Consider the following 19949-nt stretch of genomic DNA (forward strand, 5'->3'; position numbering starts at 1 on the left):
ATGTCTCTTATAAACCTGGCTGTTGTCTCTTGTCCTCCCTTGATCCCCAGAGCTTGGTCTCCAATGATGCACCATATGGCCATGTGGCCAATCTCCCAGTAGCCCAGAGTGGGCAGTCAGGTTTTATTCAGTGTATCTGGTTGCAATTGCCCGACTGACGAGCCCAGATTTTTTGGTTTGATTTTGAGTTTTCTCTTTCATGTCTTCTGGAGTGGTTGCTGACCACTCCAGAGAAGGCGTAGAAGGCTGGTGTAGAAGGCTGGTGTAGAAGGCTGGTGTAGAAGGCTGGTCTCCCCCAAGTAGTTACAAGTTGTCATGAGTATTATTTTCATGTCGTGTCCCTGTTTTCTTGCAGAATATCATGTCCTTCATGAAGTGCTCAATCAATGCCAAGTCATTTGGTGATGCATATGATGAACTTGGCAATAAGCTGGAGATTGGTGAGGTGAGTCATATTACTTCCATTCAAACTATCCAAATAATCCGCTTGTCGCTTTCCCTCAGGACTTGATGAAATGTGAAAACCCCACTGAAACTGATGCAGTTGCAGACAGAAAGTACATACATCGATCTCGTTTTGGGGGTCGGCACCAATCTTATAATCTCCCTGCCTGCCAATACTCTCATGTTCGTGGTATTGTGGTGTCATTGCTTGGTTTACTCTCCTTTTCAGAAAACACCAAGAGTCGATTTTTCAGACAATCCTATGTCGGAGCCGAAGTTTGAGTTCTTCGACAAAGCGTTGGTCCAGGCTGTTAAGTCGGGGGATTCCGACTGTCACGATTTCTTCAGGCTGTTGGCTTTATGTCATACTGTCATGCCAGAAGAAAAGGATGGTGAGTCTCCAATCAGTTTCTCACCAGAACCCAAACCAGTGCATACCCCTATCTCTGTCGTACTATTATCGAATAAATGCATCCTAAATCTTTCGGTATTGATAGAAAAATGTATACTGTTAACTTGCAAGCATGCTACTGATATAAGCTACTCATTTAGTGGCTGTTATTTGCACAGTTTTATGAAGATGAGCCAAGTTGCATTTCAAGAATTTTTGCCTGTGGCTCTGACTTTCTGATGTGTTCTTGTACATGTAGCACTGCTTAATACTACCGTATGAAATTTTGTCAAATTTGATTTCCTTCTTTTTCTAGGTGTGTTGGAATACCAGGCACAATCCCCTGATGAAGGAGCCCTTGTCTCGGCAGCGAGGAACTTTGGATTTGTGTTCAGGGTAAGAATACATTTTTCGGTGATTTACCAACCTCTGCCACAGTTGCTATTTGGCTCATGATAGGCGGTGAACCTTTTCAGAAATTTGGCGGAAATCCAAAGAAATTTGGTCCAGATTTCTTATCTATCTCAGTATCCCTTGAAATATACTTGAAGTATACAAGAAATCTGGTCCAGATTTCTTATCTATCTCAGTATCCCTTGAAATATACTTGAAATATACAAGAAATCTGATCCAGATTTCTTATCTATCTCAGTATCCCTTGAAATATACTTGAAATATACAAGAAATCTGGTCCAGATTTCGTATCTATCTCAGTATCCCTTGAAATATACTTGAAATATACAAGAAATCTGGTCCAGATTTCGTATCTATCTCAGTATCCCTTGAAATATACTTGAAATATACAAGAAATCTGGTCCAGATTTCTTATCTATCTCAGTATCCCTTGAAATATACTGTTCGTCGACAACCTTTGTGACTGCAGCTATTAAATGTGCACTTTCTTTTTTTCAGTCGCGTACGCCCACCACAATCACCATTGAAGTGAATGGAAACACAGAAGTTTATGAACTCCTCTGTATTCTAGATTTTAACAACGTCAGGAAAAGAATGTCCGTAAGTGGAACTATTCAACTGCAGACTTCATTTTGTTCTGGCACTGAAGCCTGTTTTTGGCCTTGTCTATACCCAATTTGAAGATAATCTAAATGGTGATAAGAAAACTTGGGCTGTACGAAGGTATCTTTTGCTGTCACACAAAAACAGATACCTCGGCATGTACATTATTTGGTTTACTTGTAAACCTGGTTCATGTTTATACAATACTATGTTAAAACTCTCCCCTTTTGCAGGTGATAGTACGCAAAGATGGTAAGATCAAGTTGTTATGTAAAGGTGCTGATAATGTGATATTTGAGAGACTTGGTCCAAAATGCCGGGATCTGCAAGAGCTTACCACCAGTCACTTGAGCGTAAGTATTCTGTTTCATATAATTTTTTTTTTGAAATCGGCATTAAGTTCTCACTATTTGGCACGAATTGAGGTAATTGACCGATTGACATTGACTATTTTGGTCGGAATTGTCCCCTGATTGGTCTTAAAATTCTGAACACGGAAGGACTGAGTACAGGTTCTCAACCTTTGATATAAATTTCATCCCTTTGCAGGACTTTGCCAATGAAGGTCTCCGGACCTTATGTCTAGCCCAAAAGGACATCAGTGAAGAATATTACAACAGTTGGAAGAAGGATTACCATGATGCAAGGTAAAACACTCATCAGCTCTTCTTGACTTTTTCTTCTTCTCTCTCGGGTCGTGACCAGTATTACCTCAGTATCTATCACTGAAAGAGCCAATCCAGACATTTAGCCCTCTGTGGCATTTATACTGGTACACATGTGGGCTTTCAAGTAGAGAGTAGAGATATGAGAGCCTTGGTTAAGGTCAAATTCAAAGTGCCGGGTTGATTGCTTCCTCAAGTCAAAGAAACCTGGGATTATCAAAGCCTTTATGGACCAGCGGTTTGGCCTATTGCTTTATATTATATGCTTGCTCTGCAAAAAGACATGCAAATATGTACAGTAGAACCTCTCTATTAAGGACACCCTTGGGACTGACAAGTGATGTCCTTAATAGAGAGGTGTCCTGATTAGAGAGGTCAAATTGAATGGAAACGACCAATTTGCGAGCAGAATTAGTGTCCTTAATAGAGAGGTGTCCGTTAAGGGAGGTTCTACTGCAAATCATTAACAATTGCAAAAATATTTTTGCATGTTTTTTGATGCATTCGAGAGCTGCTTTTCACACACTAACTCCTTGATACTTGGCAGTTGCCCTTGCTACGCTTGCATTAACCTTGAAAATAAACTTCCTCTCTCTTTTTTCAGCTGTGCCATGGAGCTGCGTGATGAGCGGTTGGATGAGGTCTACGAACAGATCGAGAAGGACTTGGAATTAATCGGGGCCTCGGCTATTGAGGACAAACTCCAAGATGGCGTACCAGATGCCATCGCCAATCTTGCACTCGCCGGTATCAAGATTTGGGTGTTGACGGGGGACAAACAAGGTCAGTGACTAGAAGACTGGAATGCACGAGCTGGCTTCGTAGAATTTGCGTTTTGAGATTTTTCCCTAATCTCCTGTTTGCACTTGATCCATTTAATGTCTAGTGTGAATCTTAAAGATTCTGACTGACAAAAAAATTGTGACTGACAAAAATTCTCTGCAGGTTTTGAAAATGAACTTTTGAAAACGTGCAGGACAGAAACGACACTTTTGATATGAGCCATGGCTCACAGAAAGCATGGGATGTCATGTCGAGCAATCACGATATGTCATGTCCATTGATCAGTGTCGTCACAATGACCGACCTTGTGCTCCCAATCAAGAACGAAGTCAACATTTGCAGCCAACATTGATTCTCTCTCAGCAGAGACAAGTTAATGATTCGGTCTTCTTTTTCCTCATCGCCAGAAACTGCAATCAACATTGGATATTCTTGTAAATTGCTTACGGACGAAATGGAAGATATATTCATCATCGACGGTGATTCATATCAGACAGTTGAAGATCAAATTGAGGGCGCCAAGACTGTCATCAAGAAATCTGGCAACTACCCGGGCGTTGATGTGTCCTTCCAAACTGGCAGCAAAACACCCCTCCAGCCGAATGAGAATGGGACAGTCGGTGAACAAGTCGTAGAAGATGGCGACGGTGTCTTCGCTCTTGTCATCAATGGGCATAGCTTGGTAAGGTTTATGCTCTATATGGAGTGATGAAGGAAATTTGCTCCAGCCTACCGAATCAAAATCCCAAACACGGAGTATAGAGTGTTTTTACTGTCGGTCGTGTTGGAGGGCAGAACAATGATTTGTCATGTCTGACTTAACTGAATCAAATGCCGTCATGGTCTTTTGGGCTTGCTTACTTTTGTCTGTCACGCCAACATGGCCGGTGATGACGTCACGTGGAACAACTCTATAGTGGGACAAGTCGAGGTTCGCAGCATCTTGTACTCCTGGATTTCACTGCTCTCCACCAAAATGACTTTTCTCCAGTATACCTGGTTATGTTTGTGGTAAGCTGGTATTTGCATTCTATGCGTCGCCCCTTCCATTTACTTGATTATCTGCGATAAGTGTGATTAGTTATGCAGGAATTGAATAATTTCATATTTGAATGGAACTGTCGGACTCCCAAGATTACAATACAGCGGGGTATTGACCAAGATCTTCCTGCAGTCACACGTTTGAACCGCTTTCAGGTTTATGCTCTAGATCCCAAGATGGAGATGCTGTTCTTAGAGGTGGCTTCCTTGTGTAAAGCTGTGATATGTTGTCGAGTGACACCGCTCCAGAAAGCGCTTGTTGTCGACCTGGTCAAGGAAAATAAGAAGGCGGTCACTCTTGCCATCGGAGATGGAGCAAACGACGTCAGTATGATCAAAAGTGAGTGTTGAGTTTGCCTCGCAAAGGGGTACCTCCGGACGGGACTAGCCATTTTCCAGATAGAAGAGTTTCAAGTAGTGCATGTTAAGTGTGCAATGCCTGAGTTGTATTCCAGTCACTGGTGACCCCCCTATTCACTCGTGACCAGGCCACGAGCTCTACTTGTTTAATTAGCTCTAATAAGTACTTAAGCTTTCATGATCCCACAGTGTCTGTTGTTGACCATAGCACTGCATATATCCGTGTCATGTATTCCTGTGCCACGAAGTTTTGGCCTACAAAGAGTGATAGAAATGTTCCCCATTCTGGCAAAAGTGAAACAGCAGGTGGAAAAAATTGTCTGTAACCATAACCATGAACATAATTTCTCTCTCTTTTCCAGCTGCTCACATTGGAGTCGGCATCAGTGGCCAGGAAGGAATGCAGGCTGTGCTCGCCAGTGACTTCTCCATTGCTCAGTTCCGTTATGTGGAACGCCTACTCTTAGTCCATGGCAGGTGGTCCTACCTCAGAATGTGCAAGTTCCTCAAGTATTTTTTCTATAAGAACTTCTCCTTCACTCTCTGCCACTTCTGGTTTGCGTTTTTCTGTGGATTTTCTGCTCAGGTAAGAAAAGAGACAACAGTACCTGGTGCATGTATATACAGTGGAACCTCCCTAAGAGGACACCTTTCTATTAGGGACAACCTCTCTATTAAGGACACTAGTTTTGGTCCCAAATTGGTACTTTCCATTCAATTTGACCTCTCTGATCAGGACACCTCTCTATTTGTCAGCATTTGTCAGTCCCGAGAGTGTCCTTAATAGAGAGGTTCTACTGTATAAGATCATTTAGAAATGACAATAAAACACAAATCGATTGATCAAAAAGTTTTAAAAAACTCCTGATGGTGTATATTAGCTCCAACTTCTGGCTCTTCATTTCATTTTAAATGATTTCGACAAATTGATTTAATGTTTTGACGATAAGAATGCCATCTGTTGCTAAGTCCAGAAACCTTAGATCACGTTACACAGTAATGCAGGTCTTTGTGTGCCTCGGAATCACTGCCTACTTCTCTTACTTTGTAAAATTGTGTGTGAAAGACATCAAGCAATATAGAAGTTCTTAAACATCGTTGTTTATAAAGATGTGTTGACCAATCTTTATTACAGTAGCTTATGTTTGAGGCGACAGTCGACATCACCTCCCCATGCCCCCCTCACCTCCCCATTATTGAAATGTTTTACCCATGACAACTTGGTGGTGGGGACTTCTTTCTGCACCATTCATGAGTGAGGTTCCCCTTGTTGCTGTGGCACCCGTGAACTAATGGAGATATCCGAATATAGAGGATACTTCTCATATTTTTTAAGAGTTTTTTTTATCCCACTTTAGAGTTGAGCTAAATATATTCAACACTGCACAGATTTGAAATAAAATCGCAGTCGATTTATTACATTTGATGACTTTATACTTGGTTTGAGGATTTCCGACAAAAAACTCCACAGCTGAAATTTCACAGCAACAGTGAAAAAAAATGATTTGCTGAAAGATTTTCTAGTTTTTAGAATTGGAAGGTGTAGAGGGTCCAGGACTTTTTAAATTGGGAGTGGATAAAATGGTTTATGGGGCTTGCTGGAAGTAGAAGGTTTTGGCCCCTTGATGTGGCCTTGGTGTATTTCCCCATTCACTTCGATAACCTGTCTTCACGCCTTGTTTTTCAGACTCTCCTCGACCCGTTCTTCATCTCCTGTTATAACCTCTTCTTCACATCACTACCTATATTAGCTTTGGGTTCCTTTGAGCAGGTATGTCAGCGGTATGCCCCCCGCCACATGGAATGCAGCCTTCCTCTATAGCATGCTTGGATGTCCCTAAATTCATGATCGTTTGCTACTGTGTATGACATGTGGAGAGTTCAATTCACTACTATGAGTGTGACTCAGCTGATACTGGGCATCTACTGACTCAGCTGATACTGGGCATCTACTGACTCAGCTGGTACTGGGCATCTACTGACTCAGCTGGTACTGGGAATCTACTGACTCAGCTGATACTGGGAATCTACTGGCTCAGCTGGTACTGGGCATCTACTGACTCAGCTGATACTGGGCATCTACTGGCTCAGCTGGTACTGGGTGTCTACTGACTCAGCTGATACTGGGTGTCTACTGACTCAGCTGATACTGGGCATCTACTGGCTCAGCTGATACTGGGCATCTACTGGCTCAGCTGATACTGGGCATCTACTGGCTCAGCTGATACTGGGCATCTACTGGCTCAGCTGGTACTGGGTGTCTACTGGCTCAGCTGATACTGGGCATCTACTGGCTCAGCTGGTACTGGGCATCTACTGACTCAGCTGATACTGGGCATCTACTGGCTCAGCTGGTACTGGGTGTCTACTGACTCAGCTGATACTGGGCATCTACTGGCTCAGCTGGTACTGGGCATCTACTGATTCAGCTGATACTGGGCATCTACTGGGATGGTACAATTTACCGCCATTTGTAAGACCTCTACTCCTGATTCGTTGAACAAATGCAGTCCCATGTCGTGTCTTGAACTAATCTCCATATGTCACACAACAACTTATTTCCCTGCCAGTTTTGTTTTCAAATCTTTCTCAGCATTTGCACAAGTCTCGGTGCCGATATCTTCAAATGGGTACCATGGTCATGGCACAGTTCATCTGCTTATCTCTTTGACTATATTGCCCATGTACGTGTGTGAGACTTAGAAATGTTTGTATTTTAGCATCCTGAGAGTGAATCAAGGAGCATTCAAAAAGACAGTTTCCCACTTGGGATGTGTAGGCCACACTTTTTGCCTCATTGTACAGTTTCCACTGGCATAAGACAGTTATCAATACTCAGTCATTTCTCATGTTGGTGTCAACAAGTACTATGCCTTTGTCTTGAAAATGTGGCAAATTCAAAATCATAACATAAACAGCCTAGTGTGCTAAGGCCTTTACTCAACTTGATTCTCATATCAGGATTTATAGAACCATCACTTTGCATGGATGTTCTATCCTTCTACGTACAGCTGTTTGCATGTCACGTAGTTATGTTATTAGTAATGAGAGATTCTTCATTGCCTTCCAGCTTGTATATATAGCCGACTAACATGGCAGAGTGTGTGACTAAACTGGAGGTGGTTGGAAAGGTTGAGGATGAGGCAACATAAAAAATTGTCAGAATAGAAACCACTTTGGTTGCTAGAATGTGATATTGATGTGAATACAATTGTGGCCGCGGAAGAGCAGGGTGGGATAACTTTTTACCGTAGTTAGAAATTTCGGGTGGCAATTGGCACCTCTTGAAGGGGGATGACAGGTATGAGCATTGGGTCCAGTTGGTGGTGATCTTGTGTATCAGATTGAGTTTTCTGAACACTTGCCATTAAATTTGCCAACCCTTGCATCCACCTCCAGTTTCCTCAGTCCAGCATGTGATGTGTTGCAGAACCAGCTCTCTCCTCTGCCGCGTTTCTTTGCATGTGCTTGTATTGTGTTTACCTTCTGTTTACAGACTCTGTATGACCAGTTCTTCATTACATGTTATAATGTCTTCTACACATCGTTGCCGGTTTTAATGATGGGCGTATTTGAGCAGGTAGGATATGAGTTGAGATTTCTTCAACCTCGCTCCCAAGATTATCATCCGAAATAATGGGAAAGAGGTTGTCGCATTTTAACACGTTAGTGCACAATGTACATTCAATGATAGATATCCACCAGACGATTTCACGACCCTACATTAGATTAATGATTATGCTGACGTACTTGTGTTGTATTTGTATTGTAATTGCAAATGCATGATATCATGTGTATGTTGTCACCAATATGATCTGTGAATCAGTGTCTCCGTGAATGATAACACTTGGGCATTGTTAGGTACAGAAGACGTCTGCACATCTCAAACATTCTAATTCTGTTCACACTACTGATGCATGCAAGCGTATTGGATGCCGTCTGTCCTGTATAAAATGACATGCAGATGATGTCATCATCCTCACATTGGACTCTTGCCCCACAAAGTCCAAGCCCCACCTTAGCATCTCAACTGGCTTTGACATGTTGGCCAAGGATTCAGATTGATGTATTCTTAAAGCATGGAATGTGTGCGTGTTACTAGCTTCACTGTCAGTAATTCTCTTCTCCACATATCTCTGCTGGCGTGCTCAAAAAGTCTTGCTTCATTCGATGTTTACTCATGAATTGACAGCTCGAGTGCGAGTTGAAGATGTTGCTGAAAATCTCAGAATGATTGTAAAATGCTGCGGCATGTTTGCTTATAATTAGCATTAGCAGTAACGTTAGTGGGAAGTTCAAATGCTGCAATGTACAATTGTAAATGCAATCTACTTGGAGAGCTAATGTAGTGTTAGTTGCTAATGCTGGAAGTTGCTACCAGTCAGTCATCTGTAGTAGTAGGCTCGTATCCCTAAAGGTCATCATATGGACACTTTAGACCTTATACAAAGGCCATTTCAAGGATGCTTGGACTGAAAGAGTTTTGTGAATTGGACCAGCCAACATCTTGCTCCTAAAGCTGCGCAATATTCTGCGTTGACGAGATGATTTCAGCCATTTTTGCAAGATTGGTACACGATGCATGCTAATAGCCAAGAGTTGTCTTTACCATGGGGTCATGATCATATAGAAGTATCACCATTGGCTTTATGGTCTATAATTAGTTTGCGCAGGAGTTGATGTGAATTGAATTGAATACAGTGAGGCTTAAATCATGACTTATTCTTTCTTCAGGATGTCAATGATGACTACTCAACCCGCTACCCGAAGCTGTACGTCCCTGGTCAGCGCAATATCCTCTTCAACAAGAAGGTGTTTGCGTGGAGCGTCATCGAAGGTTTCCTGACTTCCTTTGCTCTCTTCTTCATCTCATATGGAGCGCTCAAAGATATGGTCCGGCCGGATGGGTTAGACATGGCTGATCATCATTCATTTGGCGTCACCGTTGCGAGTATCCTCATCGTGGTTGTTACACTTAGAGTAAGTTGGCCTCATTTGTTGAATTGAGGACTTGTTCTGCCTTTGCTACATCATGAACTAGTATAGACTAGTTGAAAGATTTAGAAATTAGACTCGAATTAGAAAATCTGTAATTGTGTTAATACATGTATGCAATGAATATAAATTTCAACAATGCCGTTGTGTAGGCAGAGATATACGTGTACGTTGTGTAGGCAGAGATATATGTGTACGTTGTGTAGGCAGAGATATATGTGTACGTTGTGTAGGCAGAGATATACGTGTACATTGTGTAGGCAGAGATATACGTGTACATTGTGTAGGCAGAGATATACATGTACATTGTGTAGGCAGAGATATACATGTACATTGTGTAGGCAGAGATATACGTGTATGTTGTGTAGGCAGAGATATACGTGTACTATAAATACCAAGTTTCGGCCTAAGTTGATTATTGTACTGAAGCAAATCTGTAGAACATTCCTGAGGAGTTTCATTTTTCACTGAGGAGCGCTTCATGAATTTGTGATTTATAAATCATTATTATTATCTCAAATTCGTTCATCCAATTTACTAATGTTTCTTCTCCTTCTTTCAGTGTGCCTTGGATACCATCTACTGGACAGGATTCAACCACTTTGTGATATGGGGAAGCATTGTTTTCTATTTTGCTTTCACATTTGTCTTGTACGCTGATATATGGGCTTACTCTTACATCGGCACAGGGCGGAACGTCATGGCGACCGCATCCTTTTGGTTCACAATGCTATTAACAGTGGTAATCCTATTGGCGCCAATCATTGCCTGGCGGTTCTACAATGTGGACACCACACCTACGTTGTCAGACAGAGTCAGGTTAAGGCAGAGAATATCTAAGTCAAAATCCAAAGCGACAGATTTAACCTTGCGGCGATCTTTCAGTCGTCGCAGCACGAGATCGCTGCGATCTGGTTACGCTTTCTCGCATCAAGAGGGCTTCGGCGAGCTCATCACGAGCGGGAAAAATATGCGTGCCTCGTTCATGGATTCGAGAAATGAGAAGAAACCTGGATGACAGGCAGCCGGGCGGTGGCAGGAGACGGCCCCGCCCACCGAGAAGAAGAAACCGGAAGCCGCGAATTCCAACCAATCGAATGCAAGTGTCCAAGAAATCAACGTCGAAGAGAGCAATGCCAGCTTTGCCCAGTTCGAGGAGCATCAGCGTTTTACATACATTCCATGAGAGGGGGGCCATACCCAGGAAACTGCTAACTGTGATATTGATGAAATATGTGTGTTTTAATCACTTGAAGACTGACACGAAACAATTGAGGCAACTAGCAAGGTTTTAGCCAATTCATTCATGATGGGCCAGTCAAAGCTATTTTTGGAAGATTCATGTCTATTTATAGTAATCCGCCCCAAATATGGCAAAACTGAACCTGATAATTAAAGGCTTACGCCGTTCGTTAAAAATTTTGATTTTGTAATTGAATTTTAAAATGCCCAATTGCGAAAATACATACTAAATATATATTTCAACATTGCCGTTGTGTAGAGTGATATACAAATTCTATGAATATCAAGCTAAAAAAAATTTGTTTTGACAAGTAGTTACGAACGGCGTACACCTTTAAGGCCTCTCCTGGTTAGGAAAAAAATTTCTCAAAGGTTTGAATATTTGATAAAACATTTTAGCAAACTCTTGTAGTCTTCAATTGGTTGCCCGCATTTTCAGATTTTGATATAAGTATTAGTGTTACTGTCAGTTTGCATATCTAACTGTTTATGTCGTAACACTCACATGTCAGATATCACTTTTTATTTTCTTCACTGGCACAGAATCGAAAATTTCCACCCATGCGTCCTTAAAGGCCGACTCTGTGTTCGTTCAAAAATTTGAAAAATTGAACTCGAATTTGTAAGTTTCTGGTTATGTAAATATGCGCTGAATATAAATTTGAACAATGATGTCGATGCTGTTGTATGGTCAGAAATACCACAAATAACTTATTTCAGCGAATTTGCTTGCATAATACGGTAGGACCTCTCTTAGCGGACACCTCTATATTAAGGACACCCTCTCCATTGAGGACACTAGTTTGGTCCCAAATTGGTTGTTTCCATTTAATTTGACCTCTCTTATCAGGACAGCACTTAAGTCAGTCCCGAGGGTGTCCTTAATAGAGAGGTTCTACTGTACTACAAAGACCTTATTTCAGCGAATTTGCTTGCATAATATATCGACTGCACTACTGCATTGCATATTTTTATTTTCCTGGACCACCAGTTAATGCACGATCGTGGAAGGTTTAATAGCCTTTAAATATCTGCACGAGGTTCAGAGTTAATATGTAATACAAAACTGTGCCAAAGCAACCAGGATATTATTTGAAAGCTCATGATTTCACCAGTTGCTTTGCTTCTTTAATATCTGCTTTAAGGTTATTATTCAATGATTTCATTGTCAAGACCGAAAATGCTGGAATTTTGTATTTTGACACTTGATATTCGAAGTCATTCTTTTGGTTGGTTTTTTGTTGACATATTGGGTCAAGGCAGGTGCCGTCTGCTGTCAGATGATTTCATAAAACTCCGGATTTGTCTGTATATCCTATGGCAACCACATTGTGTAGATTTCAGTTTTCTGGTTTATTCTTCTCTTACGGGACCTGTTCTTCTAATAATGCTATTAATTATATTGTATAATTATGTGAAGGTAACACTATTTACATGAATTTGATGAAATGATTAATCAATAATCGACAAATAATCTTTAATTTTTATCTTTAAATAGATTATTTTTTCTATGTTTCACTGAAGACATGATAATTGTTGTAGCAACTCTATTAACCCTCTATCGACCAGGGTATTTTGGGTAATACAATATGCAATCAAATTTCCTTTGGATAGAACAAACTTTAAACACTCACTGATGGTTTATTTTGGCATGATCGTCATATTTCGCTGATAGAAATTGCAATTGATGACCATCCTCCCTCTGCATGTCTTTGTAGGATTCCTGAAACACAAATCTATGCTTTGCTTTGTGTATGTATTCAAGAAGTGAGCCAAAGGCTTGCTATCGGAGGATTGAGATGTTTAAAGATTTCATAGCAATGACTGCCAGTTAAGTTGAGCTTGAAATGTCTCCTTGATATTTCTTGGAAGCAATTACTCCCCGAATTACTCTCAAGAAGAGCTTTGCATTTATATCCGCTGTAAATTGTTAGAAGTAGCTGTAAGCATTTGATTTAGATAAAGTATTTCTGCCCATTTATTTGCATCCCAGCGAAAATGCTTTGTCACTCGGTCTCCATTCAATTAATGCAACCCAGAAAATATTTTGTGGACATTTTCATTTTATGAGCCACAAAATTAGCAAGCACAATACTTCACGTTGTCCGTACTTTAGTGTCACACGTCCCATCGTGTCGCAAAACGTAACGGTATGAAATGGCAAATATAACAAGCGGCATTGCGGGGTTACAGTAATATGTGCAGCAAGGGAACTGGCCATGGTTTGACTGAATGATGAAGTATAACATGTACTTGTACACGGGTGAATAGTGCTTATGTAGTGTGAGATAATAAAGACACCCATTGATTACTTTGTGAACATTGATAGCTGGACTCATCTGGTTCCTGCCTACCAACAGTCTCCCTTTACAAGTCAATACTGATGTATTGAATTCACGAAGGTAATTAAGATGACACTGACAATGCAGGCGAGATTTATAAATTGTTTCATTATAATATGCTAGGCTGTTCGACAGCGAAGATCGTCTAATGTATAAACAATTACAGGATATCAGGTCTGATTACACTCCTGCAGCAGTGGAGTCGGTCGCTATGGCAACTCTATTCGTCTTTGAGGCTGGCCAACCTCCATTTTATTGGAGCGAGTACCTATGGTTGTAAAACTGATGTAAACATGCGTATATCTGTACATTGATGAACCCCTTTGCCCCTGATGCATGCTTGTAATAAACGCATGTATCCCTGTTTTATTTTTATTTTGAATGACAACGATTAGCAGTTTTTCTTGGTACCATATTCTAGTGCAACCCATCCGGACCTTTTTTAAAGCAGATGAGATTGATAGCTAAACCACCAGATTTAAGCTGGGATTTGATTTTCACCGTTTTTCGGGAATATTCAATAACCCGTCTTGTTTGGCGAAAATAACAAAATTTGAAATGAGAACAAATTTATTGGCGTTGCACACTATGTGTTTATTTTGTCCCCTGGTTATGTTACTAATCTGAGCACCATTTTCTTAAGGCAGGATCACTATAATAAAATCGATTAAGCTCGTTAAAATTAGATAGTTGGTCATCATTTTGAAGCAAGTTTTAAATATGTACATGTATTAGTGAAAATGCGACAAATGAAATTCCTTGTCACATTGAGAGAATAAGTTTGAGGCCTGGATGAAATCTGATGTTTTCAAAATGATGGCCAATGTGTTGCAGAAGGCAGTTTGCACAAATATCTTAGTTTATTTTTTAAGCCTTGATTATTGTTTATCAGCTAGTACCTTCCCATAATGCACAAATGTCAAGCTGTTAAATTAGCTGGATCCCGTGAAGTGCTGACCTGTATCGAGATAACTAGTAAGTATACCCAAACCCATGTCTGGTTTACTAAACACCCTTAACTGAATCTTCATGATGGCTCTGGCTAATGGATTTGACCATTGCCATGTTTTAGGTATTTGGTTCAAAATGATCTAATGTCTGAATTCAAAAAGACGTACATGTAGCGTCCTAAAAAGCATTTGCATTTTGTACTAGTATTGTTGAAATAGTATTTACTAGGCTGATTTATACCTCTACCCGTGTCTTGGGTGTTCATCCTCTGAAACTATTGCACTTTCAAAGTATGCAATAGAGCAGTTGTTTCAAATAAAATATCATACACATGTACCACTTTTGATGGGTTTACATGTGCTACCGAAAGCCTATGTCGTGGTGTCACCCCAAGCAAAATAGCTACTGTGTTAAAAAAAACTTCCATACATGTACTGTAAGCTTTGTGCATAACACCTGAAATGTGTAGCACGTAAATTCACTGCAACACTCCACTCACCCACTTCCACATGCCTTATTTTACCCATTAGATAATACAGCACACTCATAAATGATCCCTAAGTGCTTCCTGTCCTGGGTATGGATGGCCTAAATCTCTCTCTTTCTCCATTATCATCATCGTATTCATTAAAATGTATAAATATATCGTCAAACATGCTAACTTTTCAATCTGGGAGGTAACTTTGCCACTTCTTTAAATGCCTAGGAAAAGGCAAATGAAGGGTATTATTTAAAAAAACGAATATTTTGCGACAAAATTCCAGCGTCCTTATGGAAACACTTTTTGATAATACCCCATTTTGGGAGGTATTTTTAATGCACAGTGGTAGGGTTAGCGTGTTTTACAGAATTGCCAGACACCTCTAGACATGTATGCACTTTCTTTTTCCTTGCTCTTATCTACTGAACTTTGTTTTGTAATTGTATTGCCCATCTGAGAATTGGGCAGTCCCCAGGCAGCAAATGTTCTACGTGCATCCCATGTTAAGGAGTACAGAGTATGCGGCCTGGGGACAAGAAAGATGCCGACCACATTTGGTGCCAGCATGACGGTCTTCAATCCACAAGTTTGCAGAACAGTGTCCAATTTTCATCTGGTCAATACAAGTATTACTGTGGTCTGTAAATAACTATTGAATCTTGTTACTCTTCAATGAATTCTGTAGTCTTTCCTTTTCTATTTTTTGCTCAGTAATGTATCTGCACAGCCTTGGTGCAGAGTATCCTTGAAGTATTGCAAACATTTTTTTGAGTTTACTACTGCTTTGCATATACATGTATTACAGTCAGACAAAGTGCCAAAATGACCATGTTTTGCGCATTTTGACGCTCTACTTCTCCTCAACATCATATCATCGGGAGAATATGAAGTAACTGAATGACCATGGAACTTTTTAATGTTTTTTGACAGGTATTCTTATCTTATTGTCTATTGGTCACTTGACATCTGAATGTTTAGCTGGGGTATAAATACAAGCAAGGTGGGCTAACATGGGTCAATACTCTTTGTGTGTTCCTGAAGTTCTCGGCGTCTGGTTTAATTGACATATACTGCGACCATTGTAAATGAAATTTACGGAAGGAGATAAGTTGAGTTTAGCCAACGCTGGTGTTCGTCTCTTCCGCCCATCAAGCAACTTGCCTCTTGTCAGAAATTATCCATATAGCGCTCATCAGTATGATTAGCTGTTAGAGTGCTATAGCTGATTCATCACATATGTGACCCACCATGGCAAAATGAGTCGCATGTCGCACAGAAGCTGAGCCTAAAATGACAATAGAACATAATAGAAGAAATTGATATGCTCAGGTTTCACGAAAGGCAGACCATAGTGAAATGAACAACCAGTCTGTCTCAACCTGTCAAGCTCAGAGCGACATGTGACTCATTTTGTCATGGGGGGTCACATATATTGTCCCTTAACCAGCCAACACTTCATGTGCCTCTTAATAAAGGTGTCTGAATCCTCAATCACTGCATGATACAAAACAGTTAATTTGATGATGTCAACCAGAGAAAATAATCATTTTGTTTTCGAATCAAAATCTGAAGCTCTCTTGATTTTTGCCGGACCATCTGGAATATGTGACTCGCTCTACCAAAACTAGGCGCTTGTCGCATCTGAACTCGACAGGTTGATACGGACTTGTTGTTCATTTCCCTATTGTAGACCTTTTGTGAAATCTATTACAAACTGATTTGGTCACATTTCACAAAAGGTCTACAATAGGGAAATGAACAACAAGTCCGTATCAACCTGTCAAGTTTAGATGTGACAAGCGCCTCGTTTTGGTAGAGCGGGTCACATATCTCCACCAATTTGTGTTGGCTGAGAAAACATCCGTTAATCTTGTTAGAGAGTGTGCTGACCTTTCATTGTGAAAGTGTCCAGGAACTGTTTCAACGCTCTTGAACAGCATTTAATACAGTGTGCCTGTACATGTACATGTAAGCTCATCCTGACAATATCAGGCCATTTCATTCGATATATACTAATACTCCCTCATAAACATGGGAAAGGAGAAGTCAAGTTGGAGGCCCTGTTGGCTAGACTCCCGGGACAGTGCATTGCGTCATCCTAATTCGATCGCACCGGGCGACAGGACGAGGCCGGTCCAATGCATCCAGATTGTACTATTTGCAAGAGGATGCTGTATAAAGCATGACATTATGGCCTGTGCATGTGATGTGAATTTATGTGTTATGTACACAGCTATTCTATCAACTTTTCTGCTCACTTTTGCTTGTATAGGGCAGCGGCCTCTTCACAGGAACTATTTAAACTACATCAGTGCTTGGCCAGCATTATCTCACGACGGGTCCTTTTGGGAGCCAGTATACTCCATTTCACGAAAAATAATGGTACTGCACGTAAAACAAGCCAGTAATGGTTGGGGAAAATGGCACTGCACGTAAAACAAGCCAATAATGGTTGGGGAAAATGGCACTGCAGGTAAAACAAGCCAATAATGGTTGAGGAAAATGGCACTGCACGTAAAACAAGCCAATAATGGTTGAGGAAAATGGCACTGCACGTAAAACAAGCCAGTAATGGTTGGGGAAAATGGCACTGCATGTAAAACAAGCCAGTAATGGTTGGGAAAATGGCACTGCATGTAAAACAAGCCAGTAATGGTTGGGGAAAATGGCACTGCACGTACAACAAGCCAGTAATGGTTCGGAAAATGGCACTGCACGTAAAACAAGCCAGTAATGGTTGGGGAAAATGGCACTGCACGTATTAAAACAAGCCAGTAATGGTTGGGGAAAATGGCACTGCACGTAAAACAAGCCAGTAATGGTTGGGAAAATGGCACTGCACGTAAAACAAGCCAGTAATGGCTGGGAAAATGGCACTGCACGTAAATCAAGCCAGTAATGGCTGGGAAAATGGCACTGCACGTAAAACAAGCCAATAATGGTTGGGGGGAAATGGCACTGTTCGTAAAACAACTTTTTATTCAAATATTTCACAATCTGTGCAAAATCACCAACATTCAGTTTTTTTGTGGAATGGAGTATAGGCATGGTTTTATCCTATTTGTGTCCTGGAGATGATTGAGTACTGACTGTAACTCGGGTTAGCAGATGTTGATATTTTGTGTGCTAGTATAAATAGTTGTCCCAGTTAGCAAGGCAGCATAACCGTCTTTATCTAAAAATACTGAAAATTAATTTCAAAGGTTTCAAAGTTTATTTTGACTAATGTAGAATTGCCAACTCTGGGTACATGTATCTGTCTATGCACTGTGAGATATACACATGAAAAACGTATTCAATTGAAATAATGTATCTTTGTTTAGTGAGAATCGCAGATAATGTATATTTTAATGAACTCTAAATCTTTGTGATGTACACATGTGAATATCTTCAAATAATAATAAATGTCTCATTTTTACACTCTACTGTAGAAATATTTTACTTTCTGAGCCATAGGTTCCGTAGAGAAGAAAGGCTGTTACTCCTAAACATCTCCACAGTCCTCCAAATGCCTTCAAGAGTTACACCTTGTCACAAAACATCTATGCCATCCTCCTGTCGGCTGCAGATCCAGTACACAAGATGTGCCATCGCCCTAAAACATCTGTACCGTCCTCCTGTCGCCTGCAGATTCAGTACACAAGATGTGCCATCACCCCAAAACATCTGTACCGTCCTCCTGTCGCCTGCAGATCCAGTACACAAGATGTGCAGTCTCCCTAAAACATCTATCCTCATGTCGCCTGCAGATCCTGTACACAAGATGTGCCATCTCCCTAAAACATCTATGCCATCCTCCTGTCGCCTGCAGATCCAGTACACAAGATGTGCCATCACCCTAAAACATCTGTACCGTCCTCCTGTCGCCTGCAGATTCAGTACACAAGATGTGCCATCACCCTAAAACATCTGTACCGTCCTCCTGTCGCCTGCAGATTCAGTACACAAGATGTGCCATCTCCCTAAAACATCTGTACCATCCTCCTGTCGCCTGGAGATCCAGTACACAGGATGTGCCGTCTCCCTAAAACATCTATGCCATCCTCCTGTCGCCTGGAGATCCAGTACACAAGATGTGCCATCTCCCTAAAACATCTGTACCGCCCTCCTATCGCCTGCAGATCCTCTACACAAGATTTGCCGTCTCCCTAAAACATCTATCCTCCTGTCGCCTGCAGATCCTGTACCAAGATGTGCCATCTCCCTAAAACATCTGTACCGTCCTCCTGTCGGCTGCAGATCCAGTACACAAGATGTGCCATCTCCCTGAAACATCTGTACCGTCCTCCTGTCGCCTGCAGATCCAGTACACAAGATGTGCCGTCTCCCTAAAACATCTATGCCATCCTCCTGTCGCCTGCAGATCCAGTACACAAGATGTGCCGTCTCCCTAAAACATCTATGCCATCCTCCTGTCGCCTGGAGATCCAGTACACAAGATGTGCCATCTCCCTAAAACATCTGTACCGTCCTCCTGTCACCTGGAGATCCAGTACACAAGATGTGCCGTCTTCCTAAAACATCTATGCCATCCTCCTGTCGCCTGGAGATCCAGTACACAAGATGTGCCGTCTCCCTAAAACATCTATGCCATCCTCCTGTCGCCTGGAGATCCATTACACAAGATGTGCCGTCTCCCTAAAACATCTATGCCATCCTCCTGTCACCTGCAGATCCAGTACACAAGATGTGCCGTCTCCCTAAAACATATTTGCCATCCTCCTGTCGCCTGGAGATCCAGTACACAAGATGTGCCGTCTCCCTAAAACATCTGTACCGCCCTCCTATCGCCTGCAGATCCTCCGCCAAGCGTTGCACCTTATCACAAAACATCTCACAGGCGACAGGTATACTGTAACCCATTGAGATGAAGATACTCACAAGGGACTGATATACTGCATGCAAGCCTCTGAGATGAAGACTCGAACAGGGGTCTGATATACCCTGGAAACGAGTCCGGCCCTATATATCTGACTGATTATAGTATAATATGGTTCTAAAGAGACTGTGACCGTCAATAGCACATGATAATGATTCTTCGTTCCACAGATATTCTATCCCCTTTCCACCGGTGTTGCATTTCTAACTGTCCCCGTGGTAAAAGTGTATGTCTCATTTGTATGGCGACGAATAAGATATGGTCCTGTAGTGATCGGCCATGACCTTCACTACAATGTACGTCTCACTGATAGGTCCCCAACTAACACTTGTATCTTTAAGCATGTTGTAAATGACAA

The 19949-nt window shown here is 41.4% G+C and overlaps 1 protein-coding gene across 14 annotated transcripts in view; it reads left to right on the top strand.

Moving 5' to 3' along the window:
• The window catches only part of LOC135482618 (phospholipid-transporting ATPase ID-like), a 58254-nt gene extending 41790 nt beyond the window's left edge, over positions 1 to 16464 (top strand). For 13 of the 14 annotated variants that reach the window (XM_064762816.1, XM_064762815.1, XM_064762817.1 and 10 more), the window contains 13 exons: positions 356 to 445; positions 674 to 836; positions 1152 to 1231; positions 1748 to 1849; positions 2086 to 2205; positions 2402 to 2499; positions 3122 to 3300; positions 3708 to 3982; positions 4498 to 4681; positions 5064 to 5287; positions 8198 to 8281; positions 9436 to 9681; positions 10259 to 16464. In XM_064762816.1, coding sequence (XP_064618886.1) covers positions 356 to 445; positions 674 to 836; positions 1152 to 1231; positions 1748 to 1849; positions 2086 to 2205; positions 2402 to 2499; positions 3122 to 3300; positions 3708 to 3982; positions 4498 to 4681; positions 5064 to 5287; positions 8198 to 8281; positions 9436 to 9681; positions 10259 to 10714 — 2301 coding nt within the window. In that variant the 3' untranslated portion in view covers positions 10715 to 16464. Of the gene's footprint in view, positions 1 to 355; positions 446 to 673; positions 837 to 1151; positions 1232 to 1747; positions 1850 to 2085; positions 2206 to 2401; positions 2500 to 3121; positions 3301 to 3707; positions 3983 to 4497; positions 4682 to 5063; positions 5288 to 6388; positions 6473 to 8197; positions 8282 to 9435; positions 9682 to 10258 lie in introns of all 14 variants that reach the window. The other variant, XM_064762818.1, reaches the window with a different exon arrangement.
• Positions 16465 to 19949: the final 3485 nt, after the last annotated feature.

Source organism: Lineus longissimus, chromosome 2, assembly GCF_910592395.1.
Source record: "Lineus longissimus chromosome 2, tnLinLong1.2, whole genome shotgun sequence".
NCBI classification, from domain to species: domain Eukaryota; kingdom Metazoa; phylum Nemertea; class Pilidiophora; order Heteronemertea; family Lineidae; genus Lineus; species Lineus longissimus.